Below are 13,694 nucleotides of genomic sequence, written 5' to 3' on the forward strand. Positions count from 1 at the left end.
TTGTCATTTGGTGATAGTAATTAGGAGGTGATTTTTTGGGAAATAACTTTTGAGGCCTCTTAGGAGGACCAGGGGCGGAGCCAGGATTTTCTTGTAGTGGGGGCAAACTATGATTAGTTGTATAGTTGAAGAACTTGAATGGAGGGAGGTGAGGGTGTAGGGGCAAATGAGGAGAGAGGTGAGGAAGTGGGGACAAATGGGGCATGTAATTGGTTGAAAATATAAGTGTGTCTCAAAGTTGGATTGCCCCCACCAGCTCTGCCCCTGAGGAGGACCCTGTTAATGAGAGGAATTGGTGGGGGACAGAGTGTTTCCAGAGAAAGCGATTCTATTGAAGCATTTCTCTTTGAATCACTTCTATAAGAATCGTAGATGTTAATGTGTTGTTTGGTAATAGAAACAACTTCTTCAGACATTTTGGTAATTATATTTAATATTTTCAATATTTATAATAATTTACTTAATATCTTAGAAATTTAGCAAAAAAACTTAATATCTTAGAAATATAATGGAGAGTATTTTAGTCATTAATTAAAAAAAAACATTATCGCCCGAAAAATCCATAACTTTTGAGTTCCATCAACTTCTTTTAAACATTGGAAATGAGAAACAGGAAGTTGAGTCGTTACAAAAAGTGCTTTTCAGGGGTTGGAAGCCGCCCGAAAGCGTTCCAAAACGCTACCTAAAGTTATGCCCTATCACAGCCTACCTATTAATGGGCCTAGAATCAGTCTCCCAAGCCCAACTTACATACTTTTGAATAAAGTTCTGAATTCCGGTTCCATGTCTGCTAATGATGGTCAAGCCCATCAGGAAGGTTCTCTCTCTCTCCCTCGCTCTCGCTCTCTTATCCTATAAAGAAGAAAAAGTGAGCTTTGATAGAAGAAACTCCTCCACACCATCTTATATCCATTTGAGATCATTTTCACGTACAAACGTCATTTCTTGTCTTAGAAGGATCTAGATTCAATAAAGTGAAATTGGACCAAGAAGAGTCTTGGATGGATACATTTAATTGGAATATCCATTAAAGACTTCAAACCAACCATCCTTCCCTATATTTAGCTTTTGAGTTTATCCAAATCTCTTTATTTGCTCCCCAACCCAATCTCTCTCAGTCCAGATTATGATAATGCGTCACGCTTTCGATAGTTCTGTCATGCAAAATGAGTCTGAATCCTGTACTACAGGGACTTGGCTTATTACCCAACTCCCAATCTCCTCCTCGAAACCATGATTGATCCAAATGATCTACCATCACCGCAACAACAAAATAAGCCTTATTGCAAAGATTTGAGGTTGAATAAATGAATTATGTTCATCCATTATTTCAATTAGTTTAAATTGTCATTTTGTTTGTTATTGAAAGTGAGTTCATATATGTTTCCATTATCTCCATTCACGTTCAACGTTAAATGGTCCAGATGATTCGATCTTGTAATCAATGTATATTGATTAAAAGGTCGGTATGTTGAATCCAAAGAGTAATTTAAATGTTACTAGCTAAAGATTTCTTATTAAAGATAATTGTCATCCACTTTACTATCCCCTTTCTTTATAAATTTAAAGCTTTAAATTATAACTCAAGTTTCTAAAGTAATCTGAACCATAGACCATGTACTCACTCACCCCTTTGTCTCCTTATTTCTATTTTTGTCTCTAACGTCTTTATTTTTTGTAAGCATCTCTTATAACTTTATTAAATGTAAAAGATTTTACTTTTGTTGAGATCCACATATCTGTCTATTTCTATTTTTCCCTCTTAGATCTTTATGTAATATAATCTAGAAAAAAAAAAAAGATTGGGTTCATGTTCCTCCATTTAATTCTGTCTAAAATCATACCTTCTACTCATTCAATGTTTTCCTATCTTATAAAAATATCTTTCAATAATGTAAAAGATTTCGCTTTTCTATTTAATTGACATAGCTTTAGATTGAAAATTATGAAGTAACATTTACTGCACACAGTAACCAACAACCACCCCACCTTTCACCATCTTTATTATGCAAGAGATATCCTAATCTCTTTGCCAAATATCACAAAGTTGAGTTATCTTGGAATGCTTTCAACTTTGACGGAACTAAACATTGAATTTTCAGATACACTTTGAATTGTCTTGAAATGGTTTGAGTGGAGATTTTTTTTACGTTGAATTGTCATGAAGTGGTTAAGTGGAAAACATTTTTTTTATTTTTTTTTATTTTTCATTGATTTTTCTCCTGATCAAAACATTACATCCAACCACAATTTTAAACTTCAGCAAATACATTGTCTGATCCCCTCTGTTGGTGTTTTATAAGCTTTTCAAATTTCCTTGGCATGATATTTTGATAAAAATAATTTATTTAACGGCATTTTCAATACAAATGCAATTTTCAAAGTGTATTTATTGCATGGTTTTTAAACTCCATATCTCATCCCATTCATCATTGAGGCAATGGTTTTTAACCATTTAAAAAATCTGAAAAAAATCAGAAATGATTCCTATTAAAAAATAAATCTAAAAAAATATAATATAAAATAAATATCGATTTGAGGGTGAAAGAATAGAGGGTCAAGGCTTTAACTCGTTTGTCTCGATGAACTTAGACGAGATTTTGAAAATCTTATCCGATATATCCCATTTTAATCATGAGTCTGTATTGTCTCGTTTGTATCGCCTAAGATATTAGAAAATATCGTCTGAGACGACTCACTTATCTCATGACACGTGGTCGTCCCAAACACTTAGTGAGTTGATCTTGCTCAACTCCGATACCAAGTTAACTCGGACGATACATCTCGATCTCAAACAGGTTTAAAAAAACCATGATTTATTGAGGGCATCTGTTAAAAAAAATCCATCATAAAACACTTCTCCTTTTCAACAAAAGATAAGGGTCCTTAACAGGATTTCTTTGTAGTTTTGTTTGTTATATTACACAAATCTTTATTGATAATTTTACTTAACCCATAGGTATCCCCTTTATTGATAATTGTATTACACAAATATTTCCAAAGTGTATTTATTGAGGGCACACGTTAACAAAACCCATCATAAAAAACATCTCATTTTCGTCCCTAACAGGGTTTCTTTGCTGTTTTGTTTGTTATGTTACACAAATCTTTATTGATAAATTTACTTAACCCATAGGTATCTCCTTCTCTCTTTAATAATAAAGATATCTACTTACTTTAATTCAGTAGTTCTGCAAGATGAGGATAGAGGTGGTTGAGTTCAAGTGATCTTCAGAAAGTAGAAATAAGATGATGTGTCAAAGTTGAGCAGCAATTTATATATACTTTAAGCTCAAAGTCCAAAGTATGAATCCTTCCCAATAAAACCCTAACCCATTTCACAAACCTTCAATAATCAGACCCACAATAGAGGATCTTTTTCTTTTCTCTATCTTGATAATTAGTGGCCAAACAAGTGAGATGACACTGCTGCAAACAGACGGCCCTCATTAACAGTTCAATGAAAAATGGAAGATTACAAATGGTGATCTCATCCCCTAACCAGACTGAATCATCAAGGAGGATACAATACAACCCAAGATAGCACCCGCAACAACCTGCAACAAACCAGGGAGAAAAAAAAAAAAACAAGCTCTAGATCATTTATTGATAACAAACACTGCTATGAACTAGTAAGATACATGTGTGATATGTAACCAGGGGAGTCCATCTTCAAAAAATTTGCAGGCACGAATATACGTTTCAGGCACATACCAATGCTATCCACTCTCACTCATCCATTTATTATGATATATTTGATAGGTTTAGTGTGAATTCGTTCTCACAGTCTCAATCCGCATTTAAGTTGAACAATGCATATCTATAAATATATTGTAGACTTGTATGATCTAATATTTGTAAAATATCCATCAATATGTTTGAAGTATGAGATGCTGAGCCATTCTCCAGCACATTTGTAAGGACCTACTTATATCGGATTAAATTTTGTGCCCTTCAAAGTTACACACCAACCCTCACCAAAGAAAAGTTGGTTGGCAATACTGAAACCTTGCCAGAAGGTCCCAGAATCCATCATCCAAAAACCAAAAGTAGACGTGCTTAAAAGATTAATCCTGTAATTGACTGGTAGTTGATTAAAATCATCAGAAACATGTGTTAAAAGTGAAACACACCTGAAGCGGAGTATGACCAAGCAGTTCACGTAGAGGTCTGACATTAGATAAAGGGTGCTCTTGCGGTAGTTCACATACTATTTGGTTGAGCAACTGCAATGAGAGTTCAATTAAGTTAACCTTAGCAAATAGCAGCATAAAGAACAAGCACGCATTCTCCCTTGTTCTCCAAAAAACAGAACAAAAAGAGAAACAGCTTGGGTGAGGATCAACCAAGGCGATCACCAAGTATCTAAAAACCATTGGATTAATCAACATGAGCATATTCCTAAATAAGGATTCCTTCTGGATTCCATTGACCACGTAGTTTTTTTTTTCCCCATACAACAATATACCAACACTTTGCTAAGACGAGCTCTTAATTTGGATAAACAATATGACAAGTACGCAATTATGCCACTGGGAAGCTTTAATCCAAAGGTGATTTCAAAACATCTAAAACGAAGTGATTGAAGAGGAGCATTTGACGAATGTGAGGCATTCAGTCTTTGTTTTCTTCTGTGTGTGTGTGTGTGTGTGTGTGTGTGTGTGTGAATATTGTATTAATATTTTAGTGAAAATAACATTAAAGAGACTTCCCACTTGAAAAGCTTTCTCATTACACCACTTTCAGCAGGGACCTTTGTAACATCATTTGCCTCCATCAAGGTTTGGGACAAGATAATTGACCATCCTCCAATTAGCTCTATAATATGGTAGGTAGTGCTAGAAAGAAATCCAATGATCAATACCCTAAGTAATAAGACCATGAGCATCACAAATCATCTTTAAGACCCACACAACAATTCCACAAAGTAAATAATGAAAGACATGATTGGAAAAAAAAAAAAAACCTCTCCTTGGAGTAGTGTGCATGGTTTGAGAGGCTGTTTGACAGGGAGGTGTTCCAGGCCATCTCAGGAATAAGTGGCAACAAAACCTCGGGACCTGACAGATTCTCAATGGCTTTCTTCAAGTCTTGCTGGGAAACAATTAAGCATGACTTAATGGCAGTCATTTGGCACTTCTATAATGAGGGATTCTTGGGCCATGGCTTGAAGTGTACTTTTGTGGCGTTGATATCAAAAAAATTCAGCATGGATGATATCTCATATTTGAGGCCGATAAACTTAGTGGTGGCCACTTATAAAATTATCTCCAAGTTGCTTGCTTCTCGTTTGAAGACGGAAATTTCTGGAATTATTCGGCCTGCCTAGGGAGCATTTGCGTCTGGTAGACAGATTTTGGATAGTATCTTGATTGCAAATGAGTGTATCAACTCAACGCTTAAATCAGGTGTCCAGGGGTTGTGTGCATAGTTGATTTTGAGAAAGCATATCACCACGTCGGTAGGGGCTTCTTAAGGTATAAGTTGGGAAGGATAGGGTTCAAGGAGAGGTGAACTGGGTGGATCATGAAATGTGTATCATCCCCCACATTTTTTATCCCCATCAATGGATCCCCCTGCTGGTGATTTTAAAAGTTCAAGATGCTTGAGGCAAGGTGACCCTCTCTCCCCCTTCTTTTTTATCATCATTGAGGCTTTGGGGAGAAAGATTGGGAAAGAGATCAGCTCTAGGAGACCCAAAGCTATCGAATTTTTAGGTGGGGCAGAATGGTCCAGTTGTGTCCCATGAATGATTGGGAATCTGGGGACTATCAGGTTTTTAGGTGGTGCAGAACAGTCCGGTTGTGTCTCATCTTCAGTTGGCAGATGACACCATTGTGTTTTTGGAAGCTCAATTTGACCAGCTTAGATTCTTGTGTAGCCTTTTGTGTTGTTTCTTGGAAGTATCGGGATTGGCAATGAATTTGTGTAAGTCCACGTTCGGTGTAAGTGATATCCCAGAGTTGAGTTTGCTTGCAGCTCCGGTAGGCTTCCAGTTGGGATCATTTCTTCTTATCTAGGTCAACCATTTGGGGTGTGTTGCCCTTGATGGAACAATTTCCCTTCTTGTATTTAGTATCTCTAAAAAGAGCACCAAATTGCAGATTTCACTAGAAGAGCGACTACCTCCATGTATTTAGTATCTCTAATTTGATTGAGCTCGTTAGGTAGTTCCATTCCTTCGGATGATGATAGATGGATTTTGAAGAGATGGAGTTTTCTTAGTGAGCTCTCTTTACCACTATATGGACAAAATACCCTGTGTATGCCCTTCATTTCCCTACTTGCAAGTGTGGGGCCCCAAGGTTCCCTCAAGAGTCTCATGTTTCATTTGGTTAGCGGCCTCATTGAAGACCCTCACAATGGACAAGTTGATTTGTCATGCCAAATTTTTGCAACATGTGCAGGCAAGATGTTGAATCAGCTGATCACCTTCTTTTTGCATTGTAGGGAGGCCTCTAAGGTCCAGTTTTTCTCATCGTTTGATATTGTGGGTTGCCTTCCTAAATCTATCCCAGACACACTTGATGGGTGGTCTCGTCTCGCTTTCCCTTGCTCAGCCACAAAGAAAATCTTATGGAGCATTGCACCAACTGCCATTTGTTGGGGAATTTGAAAGGAAAGGAACTCCCGAGTTTTTGACAACAAAGAACAAACGATTTAAAGTATAATCATGTCAATTTTGGACTTTCTTTTCTTTTGGAGCAAGGTCTTTAAGGCATTTAGGGGTGTTTTCTTTGAAGCTCTTTTTTTTTTTTTCCTTTTTTTTGGATTGATGGCATGAAAAATAGTGACAAATTCCTTGACAAGCATTTAGAATTCGCTGATTTTGATTCATTCAAGGGAGGTTCTCCTGAAAGTTTCTTGGGCATTAGAATCTGATAATGGTGATAAGTGGCCAAGGTTGGTTAAGGAATCCTTTGCAACAGAAGTGCAGTAACGCTTGGTTGTGGTTAAAAAAAAGTTCTAAAAAATCTTGAATTTTGGATAGCAAACCGATCATTTGAAAAATATGGAATGTAAGTTGGTTTATTGTCATCAAAGTCTCATCCCAAAGATTTGGGAACGGCTGTACGACCCATGTTCCTCTATCCACGTTCTTTTGGTTGATACATAAATGACCACAACACATCTAGAAGAGATCAAATATGAAATAAAAATTAAGGACCACAAACATTTACACAGAAGATATGAAAATGCTAGATGTGGTAAATACAATGAACATGTAAAGATTTAATAAATTACAAAGTGTCGCGACAATAAGTAATACAGCGAATATATAAAGATCAAACAGATTATACAGTGCTAAAAGAACAAGTAACCGTGAATATATAACGATAAAATAGATTATACAGCAAGTGCTGTGAGAAAAAAGAACCGGCTACTTGTCAATTAATCTAGTCTTAGGTGAGGATATAGTCAACATTGTCAGTGCTTATGTAACATATAGACGAGCATACTGAAATAATTTTGGAAAACTACGGTTGACTTGTTACAAGTAAATTCTAGATGAAGAGAGACTATTTCCGTGAGAGAACCTAAATGGGCATGTAGAGACAGACAGTAAAGGATACGAGATGATACCTGAAGAACAAGGGTCTGGAGAGAGAACTGAATACAAGGTTACAGTTCTAGAGTTTAACATGACATATGACCTAATATTAGAAAATACATATATTTCTCGAAAGGAGAAATGAACATCTTATCACTTTAAAAATGGAAAAGGAAGAAGACAGAGAACTTTTTCTTCAAAGAAGGAAACAATATTCAATATGTAAAGATTGCAATGTTATCCTGAGGAAGATCTAAACTATGCCACATAGGTCACAGATTTTGGACTGCATGAAGAGGTGGAAGAAAAAAACTTTAAAAAAAAAAAAAATTGCTTAAGAATTAAGTGGTGGAATATAAAAGGACAACATAGTGAATTAGAGAAATACAGGAAGTGAAATGGACTTTAGAAGCAAAAAAATTGAGATCAACCTAAGCAAAAAATTGAGAGTATTAAAAGATTGGTAAAAGAGATCTTGAGGAATCTAAAGCTAAAAGTCACTCATAAGAAGAAACTTGATGATGAGTAATGAGGTTAAAAAGGTCAACCTAGTGACTTCCAAAAAAATAGATAAAGTAAAATGGACTATAGACGCAAAGCACCAAGAGTATCAAAAGATTGATACAAGAGATCTTGATGAATCAAAAGCTATAAATCAATCATAAAAAGAAACTTGGTGATATGTAATGAGATTCAAAAGGTTGTCAGACAATTTTCATTGAATATTGAAGTATATAAAATAAAGAAAAAGAAAGTATGTGGAAAAACATAGAGCTTATGAAAATCTATAAAATATATTTGTACAAGGGGTGAATGAAAAGATGTTTTAGAGAAAGATAGACTAAAAACATAAATCAAGTTAAATGCATGAAGAGTAACGAATAGAGAGTCTCGGTAAGGGGAAATAAATCAAGGAAAAATGAAAGTGCCAATTCTTTATAATTATTCTTTGATAGAGGAGAAGGTTATTTCCATAAATTATTACTGAAAATCATATAGAGAGTTCAAAACTAGTAGGAATCTTAAGAGAGACAATAAGGAATTTAATTTGTTGTAGGATAAAGGTTACATAAGTAAAATATACTTTTACCAAGATGACAAATCTTATGTAACACTGAAACTATGAGAGATATAAAGAAAAGGCTAAGTCAAAAAACAACATTATCAGAGAACCAATTTGGCTTCAAGATAGGTAGCTAAACTATTGAGTGTTGAAGTAATTTGTTAAACAAACAATGAAGTTCAAGAAAAAAACGTACTCCTGGTCCTTTTACTAAGGAAAAAAAACATACAGAGTGCTTAAAATGTAAACTTTGTGGGTTTTAAAAGGTGTGAGAAATGAATATATTGACATTATTAAGGACATGTAAGAAGAATTGCGGGAGTAGTTAATGGTGATATAAAGATGTTTCCACTTATAATGGTTGGTTGAACTAGGACTAGCCTTAAGTTTAAGGATCGCTACCTAAAATTGACATCAAATTTGAAGAATTAGAAACTTGAACATAGTTAAATAAAGATTCTAGTTACATCTAATCTAAGTCAGCTTCTCCAAGCATCCCTTACACCATTGCGTTACCTTATTCCAGTATGGCCAAGAGTCTAAGACAAAATGCCCCATTTTTCTCTCACTCACTTTGATTAATCATTATTGTTCTGTGTCTCCATTTTTTTGTGAATTCTACTAATGCATATAGTTATGTCTAATTAAATCCAAAACAAATTTTACTACAACGTTTACCATGTTTCATAAAATGAATAAAAACACAATTCTAGTTTGGTTCTAAGGTGAACATCTTTTGATCTAGAGGTCAAGACTGCAATTAATTCTTTTAGACAACAATGGTTGTGAGTTCAACTATAGGACATAATTTACTGTCGAAGATTCTTAATGAAAATGCTTCACAACATCCATGTGCATCCATTAATACAGAAACAGAAACTACATCATCAACAGAATAAACAAACTTCACCACAAATGTAGATCTTTTTCCCACTTAATAAAATCAATACAATTAACAACCAAACAATAAGTATAATGTATATAGATAGATGCCATTGAAAATCTTACTTCAGCTTGACGCCCGGCATGAAGTCTAACTCCACTAGCGTCATACATCACCTATAGGTATTCCAAAAGGATTAATCTCGACAACGCTAGCTCAAATAAATCCACATATAAAGTTCTAAACAAACATTAAAAGCAAACTAAGTCAAATATGTATAACATCAAGATGTCTGATTCCATGCTCACCCTATCGTGGAACGGGCAAAAGCGAACATAAGAAACAAACCTCCGAAAAAAGAAAAAAAAAAAATGAGACCTGGTTAATAAGTACGTACAACGGCGGCAAGAACAATGGCAAGGGCAAATGCCGATCCTCCAGTCCCGTCTTTGAACCCAACTGCCACTGCAAGAGCTGTCACAGTTGCTGAATGGGACGAAGGCATTCCGCCCGATCCAAACATTCTTTTAGAATCCCATCTCTTCTCCTTGAACCTGCACATCTAGGAGGATCATATTGAACGATTAAACCATTACGAATTCTATATACTACCAAGTTGATTAAATAGATTGAAAATTGATATTGTTAAACTAATATTTCAATTTCTCCCTGTTTCTTGGCACATATATGATTTTATGAAAGAAACCTAAAAAAATGTAAATTGAGAAAATCCAAAATTAGGGTTTTGTAGTTTGGAGTTGTACGGACCAATGGGTAAAGATCTTCAGAAACTGAGCTAGGGCACAGGCGAGTAAAGCGGCGAGGAGAGGAGAATTGGCGGGTAGAATCGACGGTGCAGATGAATTCGACCTAAAGTGAGAGGAAGCATCAGCGGCAGTGACCACCTCGTCCATAATCAAACAGTTGATGAATCCAACGATCAGAAATTACTCTCCGAAACAAACGCGAGAGAGAGAGAGAGAGAGAGGTCTATCGTCTCCCCTCACTCACCTACGTTTACCCCTCTTTCCCTTCCCCTGCAAGTTGTGCGAAAGAGAAAACCTCTGTGTGTGTCTATTTTCGCATGTTAGTTGTTTTGTTAATTTGTTTTGTTATTGATTGGTGCATCTGTGCTTCTTGGTCCACCAATGAGGTGTAATCGTGTAGATGGTCCCACTCAAGAATCCATTGAATTTGAATTCGGTTTCGTCCATTGAATTTGAATTCGGTTTCGTCTCATTTTTGGAAGTCGTTCTATTCATACGTACATATCTTTAATATTATATAACGAGCGAAGGTGGGAGTAGAATTCCATGATCCATGTCAAATTTTGGATTCGGATCACTTGGATTTTGGATAAATCCAATCCATTTTAAGTCTTATCTTGGACACCATCCATTTTATAAGATTCAATGGTATCCAACAGTGGTGTTGTAGAAGCATTGAAAAAATGGATAACATTGGATTCCACACATTATGGATTCGGATCACTTGAATTTTGGATAAAATCCGACCCACTTTACGTCTTATCTTAGATGCCATCCATTTTATAAGATTCAATGGCATCCGGTGATGGTGTAGAAAGCATTTGAAAAAATGGTTAACATTCAAGTGGTGGTTTCAAAAAAATTATAACTAACATTCAAGTGGTGGTTAGTATTTTCTATTACATTCTTTTTTCAATAAAACCTCTACAAATTTTGTCTTTTACTGAAAAAAAAAAAAAAAAAATTGGATGAGTTAGCCTTTTACATAATAAATACATTTATTATGCATTTCTCAAATGTAATTATATTTTTTATATTGATATTAATTGTCAAAGCATCTATTATAAATAATACATTTTGATTGTCAAAGCATCTATTATAAATAACACATTTAAAATGCTCTAATCATTTTTTTATCGATAAAATGCCTTTAATATTTATTATATAAAAGTTTAACATACCCTTATCTTTTTCACTAAAAGATAAAATGAGTAAATATATTATTGAAAAAAGAATGTTAACGTCATCATAAGAGAGATTGAGAAAGAGGGTTTTGTTCTGTGAAAAGATAGGAAAGAGACACAAAATATATTCTATTGTTGGGTTGATAGTGAGCAATGTGAGATCTAAAATTTCGTGGGGAACTAAAACATATAGAGGGGCTTGGTTTTAATTTTTAAGGGTTTACTTATAAATTTAAAAACTTTGTACGCAAAAAGTAGTTTACAATTAATTTATTCAATCTTAGCCATTCGATCCCACAATATCTAAGGCCTCCGAACAGTTTCGATATATATTAGGAGCAGGAAACAACCTTATTTTGACAACCTACTTTGACAATCAATGTCTAATATGAGTTACAAGTTTTGAAATTGACTAATTTTTGTGAAGATGATGTCCTTGCCATAAAGAATATATTCACAAAAAAAAAAAAAACAATCCATTTCAAAACTTTTAATCCCATCAAAATTAATTTATAAGCTAATAATAAAAATTAACGGTCCATAATTCTTCAACTTGCAAACCATGTTTGATGGGGTTAAAAGTTTCAAGATGGGTTCACTTTTTGTGAGGATGATCTCTTTGCTATAGAGATCATCCTCATAAAAGATAAGCCCATAAATATTGTAACACATAAAGAACAATGGTTGTCAGAGTAGATTGTTAAAATAAGGTTGTTACATCATTCCAACCCTGTGTGTGTGTGTGTGTGGGCGTGCGAAGGTGGAAGAGTACTAATTTTTATTACATTTAAATTTACCATTTTAAATTCAAATAAATATATATTCAAGTCGAATATGATGCACATTCATATCAAACCCTAAAAAACTATTGGGTAAAATAATTACATCTAATTTTATTCAAATTATTAATAAAAAAAATAAAATGTATCAACATTCGAATAATTAGGGGCAGATGAATCAAATAAGTAGATATTGTCAGACCTATTGTTAACCTTAAATGATGATAATGGTATTTTGACATCAAATACTGATTATTGAATTCATTATCATATTTTCATAGAGTTGACTAAAAAAATAGTCAGATTGACTCAGAATTTTGTTGAGCCAACTCAATCGAATGTCTAGGTGACTCAAACCCCAACCTCAATGGAATTAACTCTTTAGCTTCATTAACTTAACTTGAAAATATTTTAAGTCAACTTAGACATTCTTGTTAGTTGCATCTAAGTTTTGGAATTTTAAAGGGACGTTTGGTTATAGAACCCATTCTTGATTGTGATTATGAATTGTGAGAATTAGATTATAGAAATTAATTTTCAGAATCCAAAATCTCGTTTTGTTAACATCGTTTTTGAAAAACTGATCTTATGAAAAAACAACTCAATTGCATATCTTGAGATTGAAAATTAAAGTAAAAAAAATATTGTAGACAATGGATTTTTAAGAGAAAAACAGTTTTTTGGAAAGAGGTTGAAGATAAGAGAATTTAAGTCATTTTCTATTCAGCGGCTCGATTTGCACACTGAAATGGCTCACTGTACCCATTTTAAGTGAAAAATGTAAAAAAGAAAAATAAACCAATAATAATCACATTTTTACACTTTGTGTTTACTCATAGCACACAACATGACTTGCCAAGCAAAAAATCCATTTATTCTTCTTCTTCCCTTTCTTTCTTTCTCTCTGTAACTCTCTTTTCATATTCATCTCATTTTTTATTTTTGCGAGAGGTCAAATCAATGGAGTTTAGATTTTAGGTTATTATTTTTAATTTATTATTATTATTTTACAGTTAATCACTAAGGGAGATGGAAAACCAACTATTAAAACCTTTAAAATGATGATTTTGGATCAAAAAACTCAAAGATTGTTTGACAAATTTTTTTGGTAGGTTCAGACCGAACTTATTTAATCAAATTCGGTAGGTACCTACCAAATATTATCAAACAAATTCATTAGATACCTATTGACCAAAACTTTCTAACTACATATTACAAAATTGATTTGGTAGGTACCTATCAAACATTACAAAACATATTCGATAGGTACCTATTGAACATAACTTTCTTATATGAATGACTCCGACTTGATAGGAAGTGTTGGGATAAGAAAAACAAGTAAGATCAAAGTCTAAAACTCTCATTGAAACATTTATAAATGCAAAGAAGAATAATAAATGGGTTTGATAAGCTATTGGTGAGTGCAACGAGAACTTGACAAAAAAAATGAATTAAGGCCATGCTTG

At 34.1% G+C, this 13,694-nt stretch overlaps 1 protein-coding gene across 1 annotated transcript; it reads right to left on the bottom strand.

Moving 5' to 3' along the window:
• Positions 1-3,253: 3,253 nt before the first annotated feature.
• Positions 3,254-10,587, bottom strand: LOC147411616 (Acid phosphatase/vanadium-dependent haloperoxidase-related protein). Its single transcript, XM_086450383.1, has 5 exons — positions 10,267-10,587; positions 9,896-10,052; positions 9,624-9,674; positions 4,134-4,226; positions 3,254-3,557 (listed from the first exon to the last, which is right to left on the bottom strand). Exons 1-5 carry the CDS (start codon positions 10,410-10,412, stop codon positions 3,498-3,500), a joined length of 507 nt encoding a protein of 168 aa, XP_086306509.1. The 5' UTR covers positions 10,413-10,587; the 3' UTR covers positions 3,254-3,497.
• Between the last annotated feature and the right edge of the window lie 3,107 nt (positions 10,588-13,694).

Source organism: Akebia trifoliata, chromosome 1 (genome assembly GCF_017979445.1).
Source record: "Akebia trifoliata isolate Shusen 1 chromosome 1, ASM1797944v1, whole genome shotgun sequence".
NCBI lineage: Eukaryota > Viridiplantae > Streptophyta > Magnoliopsida > Ranunculales > Lardizabalaceae > Akebia > Akebia trifoliata.